General features: G+C 56.7%; 4 protein-coding genes across 4 annotated transcripts; 1 reads left to right on the top strand and 3 right to left on the bottom strand.

Annotated features, from left to right (window-relative positions):
- Nucleotides 1-681: 681 nt before the first annotated feature.
- Nucleotides 682-2,346, bottom strand: VTJ04DRAFT_3803 (uncharacterized protein; the record flags this gene model as incomplete). The annotated part of the gene is made up of 4 exons (XM_069361744.1): nucleotides 682-1,478; nucleotides 1,559-1,631; nucleotides 1,709-1,983; nucleotides 2,103-2,346. The coding sequence occupies 4 exons, from the start codon at nucleotides 2,344-2,346 to the stop codon at nucleotides 682-684; spliced, it is 1,389 nt and encodes a 462-aa protein (XP_069222324.1).
- A 542-nt stretch (nucleotides 2,347-2,888) lies between these two features.
- On the bottom strand, nucleotides 2,889-4,752 carry VTJ04DRAFT_3802 (uncharacterized protein; the record flags this gene model as incomplete). The annotated part of the gene is made up of 4 exons (XM_069361743.1): nucleotides 2,889-3,994; nucleotides 4,095-4,128; nucleotides 4,199-4,644; nucleotides 4,698-4,752. The coding sequence occupies 4 exons, from the start codon at nucleotides 4,750-4,752 to the stop codon at nucleotides 2,889-2,891; spliced, it is 1,641 nt and encodes a 546-aa protein (XP_069222323.1).
- Nucleotides 4,753-5,893: 1,141 nt separating this feature from the next.
- VTJ04DRAFT_3801 (uncharacterized protein) lies at nucleotides 5,894-8,785 on the top strand (the record flags this gene model as incomplete). Its single annotated transcript, XM_069361742.1, has 1 exon — nucleotides 5,894-8,785. One exon carries the CDS (start codon nucleotides 5,894-5,896, stop codon nucleotides 8,783-8,785), a length of 2,892 nt encoding a protein of 963 aa, XP_069222322.1.
- Nucleotides 8,786-9,766: 981 nt separating this feature from the next.
- VTJ04DRAFT_3800 (uncharacterized protein) lies at nucleotides 9,767-11,161 on the bottom strand (the record flags this gene model as incomplete). Its single annotated transcript, XM_069361741.1, has 3 exons — nucleotides 9,767-10,538; nucleotides 10,641-10,875; nucleotides 10,960-11,161. The coding sequence occupies 3 exons, from the start codon at nucleotides 11,159-11,161 to the stop codon at nucleotides 9,767-9,769; spliced, it is 1,209 nt and encodes a 402-aa protein (XP_069222321.1).
- Nucleotides 11,162-13,209: the final 2,048 nt, after the last annotated feature.

Below are 13,209 nucleotides of genomic sequence, written 5' to 3'. Positions count from 1 at the left end.
ATGGGACGAGGCCGTGATGCAGTGTCACACTGTCACCGGGTCACAGCAGCAACAGCACAGCCATGTGGGAGCTGCCAGCCTTGGAAGCTCCGAGGCTACAGATAATGGACGCGCAACCCACGCCTTCTGCCATGCACTCTGCAAAACGACGACAAGGCTTCAAACTGTGGAGGCAAAAGAGGCAAGACAGTGAGTGGGTGGTTGCCTCAACCGGACTGGACTCGAAGGATTCGAAGGCTGCTGCTCTTCCTTCAGGTTGTCTAAACTCGGCATATCAAAATGACCGATCATTGCCAGATCAGGCAAGGCGGGCTCCCAGTCCAGCCGAGCTTTCCGACCAAGGCCTTGTCGTCATCAACATGAGCTTCAGTGTGCTTTCGCTCACTCACCCATCGAACATCATATACCATGTCAGACACGGCGATTCCTCCATGAAAAGCCAAGCGCATTCCTACCTAGGTAAGGTATTGGATTGAAGGTACTCTATCTCATTTGTCTTGTCTTTTCCTTCTCCCAAATCGCGCTGTGATGACCATCCCAGCACCCGAGACGCAGAACAACAGCGCCGAGGACGAAACCGAGCTCTGCCTCTGGGGTCGCCTCTGCGCTTCATCTGTCGATGACGGCCACAAAACCTACTTGATCTAATCTGATAACGCGCCTAATTTCTATTCCAATACCTCAATCACTCGCATGCGGAATGTGCTTTCTAATTCTGCCTGTAACAGACACCAGCCCCTTGATCCGCTCCTCGCAGGTCCGCCCATAAAACATGTCCACCACCGGGCCGACGTGAATGCCTCCCTCCCATGTCTCGGCTCCTTCCAACACTCCTGCCTCCTTAAACATTCCTGCGAGCGACTGGATCTCGTATGAGAACACTTCGTCACTGCCGAACATGATGAATATGCCCTTGGCCGGACTCGATTGCCGCCACCACTCCAGGTCCTGGCAGTGGCCCGGGGATGCCAGCGGGTCCATCACAAGCTCCCCATCGCCGCCCACATACCGCAAGCCGTGCCGGCAGATCTGTTCCGCGTCGAGGAAGTCCTTTTCGGTGTTGCGGTACCGCGCCGACACGAGCCGCGACCAAGGCGAGAGGAGTACGGCGAACGCAGGCTTGGGAAGAATACCGTCCGGGCTGATCATACCGTTGTCGCTTTGATTCCCTCCCCCCTCGGAACTGTCCGCGCTCCCCCTCGGCTGGCCCAAGCGGAGCAACACGCTCAGCATCAACGTCGCGCCCGCCGAGTCGCCCCCAAAGCATACTACTGATGCATCCCCGCCCGTCGCGCTCAGGACGTGCGCGTACCCTCTCATGGCCTCGTTGACCTGTGTCGGATATGTCGCGTCCGGAACCAGCGTGTAGTGGAGCGCGAAGATGGCGGGGCGAACGTACCCCGCCGCGCGCAGCAGGGCGGTCCAGTGGAGGAGGAATTCGAGGTAGAAGTGAGGCGAGCCGACAACGAAACCACCTCCTGAGATATGGGAGGGATATGGTCAGTCGGGCAGTCCAAAAGGTAGGTAAGTATATGTGGGCGGATTTGTTCTGGCTCACCATGGGCGTAGTACAAGACCAAGTCCGGCTTGGTCGCCGGGTCTCTGTTGATCCAGATGCCGCGCACCCCGTTCTGGCGGGAGATGTCAGACATGCATCCATCATAGGTAGGTAGTAGACAAAAGCCCAGAAACGGGGTTGCTTCCTCACCTCGTTGACTTCCTCCCACGGAATCGGCGCCCGTCCCGAATAGTATCCATGCCGTATCAGCCGGAACGTGAAGTACGGAATCGCCACCTCCTTGGAGCAGAGTACACGAGAAATCTGCGGCGGGAAATTGACGGCGCCGTAGCGCGTGAGCTGCAAGCACATGTCGGCAAACGCGGACGGCGATGGATGCGGCTCGTGTCCTGCCCGTTCTTGCCGCCATCGCTCCGCCCAGGCCGTCCACTGGTTGCGGAGGATGGTGAGGGGGAGGCGGAAGACTGGGGGCGGATTGTTAGCTACCTTAGGAGGAGGTGGTGGTGTTTTATGGACAGCGTGTGTACCGTCCCCAGCAGGGGATAGCTCAGCAAGAGAGAGGTAGGTACCTAGGGTGACGTACAAACAAACGGCAGCGCCTTCAGCCCGGAGATAACCAGCTGAATCCACCCCACTCGGAGTAACAGCTGCGGTATGGCGCAGAGTGCGAAGATGACACAGTCGAGAAACGACACGGGGTCGAGGATCATGTCGTCGTCGGCGGCGGCGGCAGCGGAGGTGGATGTTGGGTGTTGTTGTTGTTGTTGTTGTTGGGAGGCGAGGAAGCAGTCGACAGCTGCTGTGAGATCGTCGAGTGTTTTGGACATGTTGTGAGTGGGTGGTTGGTGCGTCCCTGGGTTAGAATAGAGAAGGGTGGATGTCGATTTGGGCCGGTGGATGGAGTTGAGAAGTCGGGCTGGTCTTGGATGGAGATCTGTCGGGAGGTTTGATGGCTCGGTGAGTCGGGAGTCGGGAGGGCTGGTCGTGTTTGTATCGTGATCCGGGCCTGCCTCATATCTTTGGTTAGGTAAGGTAGCTGAGGTAGGTAAGGTAACTCGGGGTGAAGGAGACGTCGGGTCGTGAGTCGGAGCTGGTAAGAGATAGATAGGTAGGCGCTTTCCTCGCTCCCTTATAAGATGAAATTGGATGGCCGAATTATGCCGGTCGCCTAGGAAGGATACTCACTGGGTTTTGGACCTGAAGATTCTCCCTTGTCGTGAGTTTTGGTTCTTGGTTGATGTGGTAGCTGCTGCATATACTGACACACACTCGTGTCGTTCGCTGGGCCGGAGATAGTCGGCTGGAGGGCTCAACATATTCATGTTATTTCTCTATTTATTTACTTATTCCCAATTCTGACACCCCCCTTCTACGTGTTCCTCGCAACCTCCAAAACCCTCCCCTCCATCTCCTCAAACGCCTTCAAAATCTTGCCATACCCTTCAAACACGCCCTCCCGATACCCGTCCCCAATCCTCTGAATCGCCCCTTCCTCTTTCCACCTCTGCCCGATCAGCTCGTCAAACGTCTGCGCCTCGCTGCTCCTCTCCAGCGACCAGAGCGCCTTGTACGCGCCGCCCAGCGCGCACGCGTTCCCGCCGACGTCCAGCCGGTACACGCCCTCCGCGCCGCCCAGGACGTCGCCCAGCACCCGCGCGATGGCCGGGTTGAGGGAGCCGCCGCCGACGAGGTAGACGCGCCGGGGCTGGGCGGGCAGCTGGGGCCGGTCGGGGGGAGGGTAAACCAGGTTTTGGCTGCGCAGGCGCATCGAGAGGGCTTGGGACTCGACGATGATGCGGGGGTCGGTTTCGACGGGCCAAGGGGTGGATGAAGTTTCCTCGCGCAGGTCGGTGCCGTCCGGGAGGGAGGTGAAGCGCCACGTGCCGGCGCGGATGTTGGGCACGATTTCGGGGAGGTAGAAGTACAGGCCGAGTTTTGCGCGGTCGGTGGCCGGGTTGGAGATGTCGAGGGGCGGCGTGGAGAGGGCGGCGGCGTTGAAGGCTGCCCATGGATCGCCGGAGGTCTTAGCTTGCGCCGTGCCGGGGAGCGCGTCGCGGACTTTTTCGCGGGCGAGGGCGCCGTTTTTGTAGCACAGCATGAACATGTACTGGCCCGGGGTGGTGGGGTGGTTGAAGAAGTGGTAGGACGGGTCGGGTTTGTAGACGGGGGTGACCATGAGGAAGGTGGTGCTGGTGCCGAGGGAGACAATGGCGTCGCCCGGGCGGAGGGGCAGGGCCAGGATGGTGGCTGGGTTGTCGCCCGTGAAGGGGGAGATTTGGCAGTCGGCGCTGAAGCCGTAGCGCGAGACGAAGTAGCGGCTGATGGCGCCCATGCTGCCGCCGCCGTCTTTGCGGACCTCGCCCAGCTTGCGGCGGAGCCCGGCCGCGCCGTCCGCGCCGCCGGCGGTCAGCTCGAGCAACGGCTCGGACCAGTCCCCCCCCAGGGATGTCCCAGAGGTCCATGCCGCAGACGTCGCTGATGTCGATAGGGGCGATGGAGCCGAGGAAGAGAGAGGCGAGGAAGGACGAGACGAGAGAAATGTGGGAGGTGTTGGCGTACATGTCTGGGAGTTTACGGCGGAGACGCATGATTTGAGGGCCGGTGAAGCGCTGTTTGAAAAAGACCTTGGTCAGCTGGCGTGCACAAGACTCGTCTCCTCCAAACTGGCTAGGTACTAACGTGGTGAGCAGCACTCCCCGTGACCTCGGCCAGCCTCTGGGGTGAACCCAGCTTGACATCGAACTGGTCACACTCGTGCTGAGTGCTGTGATCCTGCCAATTGGGTCCGTACGGGTAGGAGAAGGCGTCCTTCAGCTGTTCGACAAGCGGCTTGTCAGCCGTCAAGCCGGCCAGGAGATCACTGGCCTTGTGGCTCCAGTAGACGCTGCCGTGCTGCTGGCACGAGCCGCTGATGCCGCGGATGCGATTCAGGGGCGTGTTCTTCTCCTTGAGGCGGTTCAGGACGAGATCGAGGGACTCGAGCCACATGGCCACCGGGGCGAAGACCTCGCCCTCGGCCTTGTTCATGAGCACGCCCTTTTCGACGCCATACTTGGAGCCAAAGTCCTCGTCGAAGGAAACCTTGGCTTCTGCCACGACGTGGAGGTCGGATTGGATCACGATGGCTGGAGATGGTCAGTGACATATTCGGCAGAGGGTATCTAATTGGGAAGCGTACCTTTGAGCTGCTGGGTCGAGAGGTCAAGACCCAGATAGAGCGGACCGTCGCTCATTTTTGCTATGTCACAGGTGTTGTTGTTGTTCTTTAGGTGAGGGGCAAAGTGGTGAGGGGCAGAGGGGTCACGTTGAGGGGGGATTTGACCTCTTCGGACCGGAATACAAATGCGCAGCCGGCCAGAATGAGATGGGAGAGGCCAGAATATTTTAAGAAAATAACTGAAAAAAATCTCGGACACAAAAAGGGAGCAATCAACCCCTTGGAAGAGAGAGGAAAGCAAGCATCATGAACTTAAAGCTTCCCTAACCATGGACTGACGTGGGGTCATGCACATGACAAGACTTAGCTAGACTCTAGACCCCGCGGTGTGGAACGCGCCCAGCCTTGCCGGCAGACAATTTAGCCTGATTTCAGGTCCAATGGGTGCCTATCGGAGGCCATCGGCGTCGACAAGGAGCTCCCCGCTCACCTTTCAGCGTTTCTCCACGGCAGACATGGAAGTCGTTGTATGTACATACATCCGGAGGACAGGTACTGGTGATCTTGAGGGATGGCATATTGGATGTTCAGGTCAAGTACCGATCTGAAATAAAATACAGATATTTGGGTGCTCTCGGGCTCCAAGTGGGGGAGTAAAAGTAGAACACCCCGGTGGAGCTATTATGTACATACAAGAAGATGTGGAGGGAGAGATTGAAACTCTGGAACCCTGATGGCTCACATGAAGTCATAGTCCAGCTAGTCGGCTTGAACCCTAACCCTTATTTAACTAGTTCTGCAACAAGCCACCAACCTCCCTTGTCCTTGCAGCTGATGCCCGAGTCTTGGCCTCTCTGGATGATGCAACCCTTCTGTGCACAGCGTTCATGCGAGTCCCCGACACTGATTCCGTTACTGTTCTTAGTTGATCTCCATTGCTGCTTATTGCGACGCGGTCCCGTCCTCGACAATATATTGACAAGTTGCACTTCGCAACCTTCAACTCTCCCCATAATACCGTCCATGACACGCAACGCAATCTAAGCTCTTCCAGACGAAACGCCAACATAACCAACGCCGCCATTTGAATCGTCGACCCTCCATCCTCGATCCCCCCTCCCAACACAGCCGAAAGCTACACCCTCCCTGCTTCGGCTCTCCGCATCGACATGGCCACGGAGACGTGAACGCGCGCACCCCCGACTGATGCGAGAAGGATGCGTGTCTCAGCTTTCTGGGCAACCACCTCTGCGCCAGCCTTGGTGTTGTTGGGCCTGCTCCAAGCTGCTGTTGCCCATGCCTCTCGTCACGCCAACGACACCAACCATGGATCCGTGACCATCGCACCACCCGACGTCTGCGAGTTCCGAACTATAAACTACATCACCCACACTCTGCCGCAGCAGTGCTTCCGGACATCATGGACTGGTCCAACTCCAACCACGGCTCCTGCCACCGCCGCTGACGACTCCTCTCTCGTCCGCCCTGCCCCAGCTACCGCCGAAGCCTCTGCCACCGATGTCCCTGCCGCCTCCCAGGAGAATGCCGCCAGCGCTCAGGACCAACGACACGATGACGGTAACGAGGAACTGGCCGCTACCTCTTTCATGTCCTTTGAAGAATGGAAGGAGATGATGCTGCGGAAATCGGGCCAGGACCCCGCTCACATCAAAGCCCACCGTCCGCGCGAACGAGAGACTAAGGACCGCGATGGTCCCCACACCGATTCCGACAGCTTTGGCGAGGAGGGCGAAATCTCTCTCGACTTTGATGCCCTGGCCGAGAAGGTGTCCGAGATCACTTCGTCCGCCGGCCAGGCCGTGCCCCAGTCGACCCAGCAACCCAAGGAGGAACCGGTCTTGTACGACGACGGCAAGACCCAATACTACCGGAGCAAGGACGCCGGAAAGACGTGCAAGGAGCGCTTCTCGTACGCTTCCTTTGACGCCGGCGCCACCATCCTCAAGACAAGCCCCGGCGCCAAGAATGCAAAGGCCATTCTTGTCGAGAATAAGGACTCGTACATGCTGCTCGAGTGCCGCGCCAAAAACAAGTTTGTCATTGTCGAGTTGAGCGACGACATCCTCGTCGACACCGTCGTCCTAGCCAACTTTGAGTTCTTCTCAAGCATGATCCGGAAGTTCCGCGTCAGCGTTAGTGATCGCTACCCGGTGAAGATGGACAAGTGGGTGCACCTGGGCACTTTTGAGGCTCGCAACTCGCGTGACATCCAGGCCTTCCTGATCGAGCACCCCCAGATCTACACGAAATATATCCGCATCGAGTTTTTGAGCCACTGGGGAAACGAGTTCTACTGCCCCATCTCGCTACTCCGCGTCCACGGCACTCGCATGCTGGACACCTGGAAGGAGCCAGCCCATGATGACGAGCCAGAGCAGATCGAGGGCGCCGCGCCAGAGCCGGCGAACGAAACCCACCAAGTAGCTGAGCCGCCGAGCACTGATAAGCCTGCCGTGGCACAAGAGGAACCTGTCAACTATGCTGTCACAGAGACAGGACTCTCGCCGTGGCAACCAATGTTCCCCACCAACTTATCGCTTGATATTTGCGAGCTCTATGGGTCAGCGACGACCGACCCAACGTCTATTGATGCAGGCTCGGGTGAGCCGCCCAAACAACCAGGCGGTGCTCCGGAAGAGGCCGCTGCTCGTCCATCGACCGGCTCCGGGTCCGAGGATTCAGGCAGGTCCGGCTCATCGTCCGACCCATCTTCCCATGAGGCCCCTGTCCACGGGCAACCTGGAGGTGCCTCTGGCCACGCTGCTTCCGTGCCACCCCATGGCGGAGTCAATGCTACTGCGGCACATGCAGGACAGCGACAGTCCGATGTCAAGCATCATGCTGGGGACAACACGACAGCCACTACGACATCGCGAAACAAAACCACGACGACTACATCCTCGGCGACTGCCTCCCCCACGGTACAGGAGTCTTTCTTCAAGACCGTCTCCAAGCGCCTCCAACTCCTCGAATCCAACACGTCGCTCTCACTCCAGTACATCGAGCAGCAATCCCGGTTTCTGCAGGAGGTTCTGAGCAAGTTAGAGCGGAAGCAGATCACTCGCGTCGACACCTTCCTCGACGCCCTGAACAAGACGGTCTTGTCCGAACTGCACAGCGTGCGCACCCAATACGACCAGATCTGGCAAAGCACCGTCATCGCCCTCGAGACTCAACGCGAGCAGTCCCAGCGCGAGATCGTCGCCCTCACTTCTCGCCTCAACGTCCTCGCCGACGAGGTCGTCTTCCAGAAACGCATGGCCATCTTGCAGAGCGTGCTCCTCCTCGCTTGTCTCGTCCTGGTCATCTTCAGCCGCGGTGGCTTGGGAGCTATTGACAACGCTTCCTTCTCCTTCCCTCCAGCTACTACCAGTTACCGTCGGTATGGCGGCTACGGCTACGGTCATGCCAGGTCCGACTCGGGTGCTTCGTCACCCCGGGACCCTCGACTTCAGCAACAACAATCATCCAGCTCCCTCGCTGCTTCCGCCTTGCCGCGACATCTGTATGCTGCCGGCTCCTCGACTTCGTACAAGGATAAATCCTTGCCTTTAACCCCTCCGTCAGAGTACAGCCGCGAGAGCACCCCGGCGGCGGCGACATCCCGCCACCGCACCCGCAGCCCGGAGGCGTCTTCCCTCTACGAAGGCATGGATGGCGGGGAGGCTGATACCCCGCCGCAGCGGAGGAGGAGATGGCGCTCCACCACGCCCGGTTCAATGGGTGCGGAGGAGGTGATGTCACCGAGGAGTAGGGTTCAAAGTCCATTGTCGTATGTCAGCAGTCCGGGGGCGGATGATGATGATGAGGAGGAGGAGGAGGAGGAGGAGGAAGGGGTGGAGATGGAAGACGAGGAGGGGGTTGTGCCATCTGTTGAGGTGGATGGCGATGAGGATGGTGATGAGGAGAAGGAAGAGGAATTGGCGCAATCGCCGATACGGGTAAGGAAACGACAACAACAACAACAACAACAGCAGCAGCAGCGATTATCCTCGTCTCCTTCCCCATCACCATCATTACGTACACAGCCGTCGCAGCAGGAGTTGCTTCAGAAGCCGCTGCCTGCGTTGCCCCAGGATCCTAGCTAGGTAGCTAGATGACAAGAGTGGATAGCTAGTCTAGTCCCTCAGATTAATAGGGTACTGATTTCGGGTCTCATTTCTTTCTTCTCCTCTTGGGTTCGGTTCTTTTGGTAGCTATATCATTTGCATCGCATCATTGCATCCCGGAAAGCGTTGTTAAGGGACCAAAAGAGCAACAGGCAGCATTGGGGGAAACTGACTGATTGACTGACTGGCTTGCATACATTACCTGCTTTGTTGTTCACAGTTCGCGGTTCGCGGTTTGATTGTTTACATATACCAGGGAAGGGGTTGTGGGTTTGTTAACTACCTGAATGAATCATGATAACTTGGCCGTCAAGGAATACCGTACACATATAAGAATGGAATCAGATCATTGCGGGATCCGAGGCTCAACATCACATGCTCTCTACGTAGACATCAAGCATCACACACACACACACACATACACACTTACAAAAGAACTCGCGAATAGCTCGGTCAGGCTTTCCGAAATATAGCTCATCTAGCTACGGTAACGCATCTCTCAATATGGCCGAGATGGCCTCCTCCTCCTCCGTAGATGCAGAGAGGAAAAAAGAGAGAGCAAGCAAATCAGAACAAACCCTGACCGAACCTGATGCTGAATCATCTCCATGAAAAATCCCATTAACTCGGAATCAAATGCACTCATTCCTCATCATCCATCATCATGATCATCGTCGTCATTCTCGCCACATCCTCCATCCCGATGTTCCCATGCTGGTCAGGTAAATGAGAAACGCAACGCAACTCCCGTTCCATGCCTTGAGATCATCACCACCTAACTCACTAACCCATCCTGTCCGGGTGTGGTGCTGGAGCTAAGGACCTAGTTGAAGGGGAAGAGCCGGGCTGGACTGGAGGACGAGTAGACCAAACTCAAGGTGCGGCTCAACCTCCAAGATCAAGCCCTACGCCCCGAGTTAGGCCCCGTGTTTTGCCCAGCCGACCCATCTGCTTAGGACCTTAAAACGCCAGCATCAGCAGGACACAACCCAGCGCCATGACCACGCAGTAGCCACCGCCGGTGCCAATGCGCGGAGTCTGGTTCCCACCCGTGCCCCGGCGCGACAGGCTGTTGGCGTCGCTGCTCGAGGCGCCGTCCAAGGGTGCGTGGCTGCCGGAATGCTCGCCGCTCGAGGAGGTGGTGGGCAGAATGTAGGTGGCGCTGGCATTCTTGTAGCCGGGGTGGATGCCAGTGCCAACGCTCGCGACACTGCCCGGCACGGTGCCGACGATGAGAGTGGTTTCCGCGACAGTGGTGGTCGTGGTGATGGTCCAATTGGCAATGGTGAAGGTTGTGGTAGTGGTGGTGGTGAGGATGGAGGGGGTTGTGAAGTAAGAGACGATGATGGTCGTGTCCGTGGTGAGAGCCTCCGTCAAGGTCTGGGTAATGACGGAATCCGTGGCAGACTCGGTGACCGTCTCGGTGATGACCACCATGGTCGGCGTGGAAGACGAGGGAATCTCGGCGGTCGAAGTGACAAACACGGTCGACCAGACTGTGGCGGTGTGACGGGACGTGCTGCTGCTCTCCTCAGGCTCGGAAGGGGTCTCAGCAGGGACGTCGATGGTAGTGCCCGGAATCATAGTAACAACCTCAGTCGAGGTCTCGGTGAGAGTTGCCCAGACGGTGTTGTTGGCCGTGGTCAGCTCGTCAAAACCACCCGACGTGTTCTGGATGACAGTCACGGTCACGGTCTCCGGGTCAGGGCATGACAGGACGGTTGAGTTGTCGCTGTAAGGTGTGGGTTAGTATGGTTGGATGGCAGGACGAGGTCGGGTTGGTTTTCATGTCCAAGATCATGCTGGATCTCGGGGCTGTATGGTTGTCACTCACTCAGGAATCCACGTAGACAAACCAGTACCGCTGCCCCAAGCAGTCACGTCCCAGGAATCGGAGGCACGGACAGCCAAAGCAGCACGAGCATCCGACGGGAGGGGATAGGTGTTGGTGGCGGCACGAGTACAAGGAGGGGCGGTGGGAGCACCCAACAGGGTGTCCACGGCGTGAGAAAAGCCGGGAGTCGCGTTGGCAGCCTCAACCTCGGCAGCCATGACACCAAGAGAATTGCCTGGAATAATTGCGAGTCAGTGCATCGAAAATATACTCAACAGATCCGTTAACGAGTCAGCCAACTGGCCAAGTCAAAACTGACCGATCATGGCGGTCAGGCAGCCAAGAGCCAGGCCCGCGAGGACGGGGAACACCATCTTGAAGAGGCGACGATGATCCTTTTCAAAGGGCTTGGTCGTGGCGTCCTTCGAGTTCTCAGCTCCAGAGTTCTTGGAGTGAGAGTTGTCGACGGTATCGCCGTTGTGAGTCTTGGCCATGACGTTCTCGTTGCCGATATCCAGCATGGTGGGAGTTTCAATGAATGTGGCTGGATAAATAACGATTGCTGTTGAGAGGTGGGTTAGTTGGTCTGAGAATCGTGAAGAGGAGGGTGAGGGTTGTGGTGAAAGATGGGTGAGGTATCGAGACGAAGATGAGAATGACGTGGATTGAAGGGTTGAAGATGGGGAGATGGAAAGAGAGTGAAAAGAAGATGGAAGATGCGCTAGGCAGGAAGGACCAGGGCAGGAAAGAGTGAGCCGATCCAGGAGCAAGGCGGCTCGGGCCGGTGTTTCTGCAACCCGACCACAACCTGAAAGTCGGTCCCTTTGCCGGGTCGAACAGGAACTTTGATCGAGAGCAAGAAAACAGCGAGGAGATGGCATGCAAATTACTTACGCAGGTGTATCCTGGGATGAGGTGAACGAGTGGAAGTGTAGATGATGGAAAATAACACAATTGTGAGCTTTTCCGACACTGACGAAACGAGTGTGAAAGTGGGTGGTGGAAGGAAGAGGAGAAGAAAGTGAAAGAATTTGGGCGGGTAAGTGAATAAAAGTCGTGGTGTGTGGAAAAAGACGAAGGCCGAGAGGGTAGGGTCACGCGTTTGCCCGACGAGTTGGGAGGACACAGTCGGACAAAGAACCTTAGCAGACTCGCCGAGCCGTGACTAATTTGCATCCCTTCCCGAGTTTTTCTGAATATCGTCCTGGGGCCATGGACATCCAGAGCAAGCATGGATGCAGACGAGAATGGCAAACTCGGGCAAAGCCACGATGCGTTTCCATCAAGACACTCGGATTGTTCGGCCTGTTGCTTCGAGAGGGCCAGGTGAGGTGCTTGCAGGATCACTCATTAAAAACTTTGTTAACTTGGACTTTATCTACGTCTTGATTGGGAGGCGTCTAAGCTTTGTAGCATGAGAATATGTCCCAGAGGCTGGCTGGTGTGCAGGGCTGTCCTCAACCGGTGAGTTTGTCAGTGCAAGGACCTTGCAAGTCCAGACTTCTAAATTCCACCATATCACGTCTCCTGTCCCTGAATCGCTTCGAAGCCTTGTATCTGCCTGAAATGCTACCCGACACGTTACGAGTTGTTGGTCAGTTCCTCGTCTGAACGAGATGGATGAAAGAGGAGAAGGACATGAAGGGAACCAGTTCACCAGTGTGGAAGAGTCACCTGGCAGCTTTTCGGTTGAGTTGAGGACTCCAAACAGTATCACATCACAGTCTCTTTTCGTTAACAAGGCGGAACGTTGTTCAACATGGTGGTGAGGTGGAAGTGCTCTTGAGGCTCAGGGGCTTTGTCGTCGGAATAAACAATGCCCCTGAGTCTTGGCATCACGACAGCAACCAAGCCGGTGGTGGGGGATGGAGGATGATGACTTGGATTGAGTGTAAAATTTGAACAAAAATATTTTATTGTAATAAATCGAGAAATGTCGTCAGCCAAAGATCAGAAACAATGGACACTTGTTTCATTCTTAGTCACCCTTTGTCTTATATGTTTACAGTAGGTAAACATCCAGACTCTCTCCAAGTGTGTATTGAGCAGGATTTCTGGCTGGAGGTTGTGTTGGAGAGTGTTGTCCCCACTTGAGGTGCAGCTTCATGCAGCTCCACGCTGGAAGCTGCACCATAACGCGACCGAGCGCGTACCGTAACTTCCCTGATGGGGTGCGTCCACCCTCTCCACCTTTTTTCCAGGCAGGCCAGTCAATGCGATCCGTTACAGTCAGGTCTCCTGCTGTCGCGTGCATTGCACCGCCGTAGCAATTGAATCCATCCAAAACAATATCCCCAATCCACTCGACGACGCGGTGCTTGGGGACTTGGGGGCCAGCGACATGTCCATCCAACCCTTCTCTGCATAATTTCGCGACCGCCAAAATTGCAGATTGCTGCTACACTCGGCGACGCGACAACCACCGGACATCTCTTCCATTTCTTAACTCCTCCGACACGCCAGGAAGCACACCAAATACCCTGTTTCAGTCAGCGCCGTCCCCTCATCACCACTTTTGGCGACGTCGCACACGCACACCCCCTCGCGCACTTCGTCGAGAAACACACAA

This window comes from Mycothermus thermophilus (genome assembly GCF_041956435.1).
Source record: "Mycothermus thermophilus strain CBS 625.91 unplaced genomic scaffold VTJ04scaffold_2, whole genome shotgun sequence".
Lineage (NCBI taxonomy): Eukaryota > Fungi > Ascomycota > Sordariomycetes > Sordariales > Chaetomiaceae > Mycothermus > Mycothermus thermophilus.
Note: the sequence above shows the minus strand (reverse complement) of the source record. Positions and strands in the feature narration are given on the sequence as shown.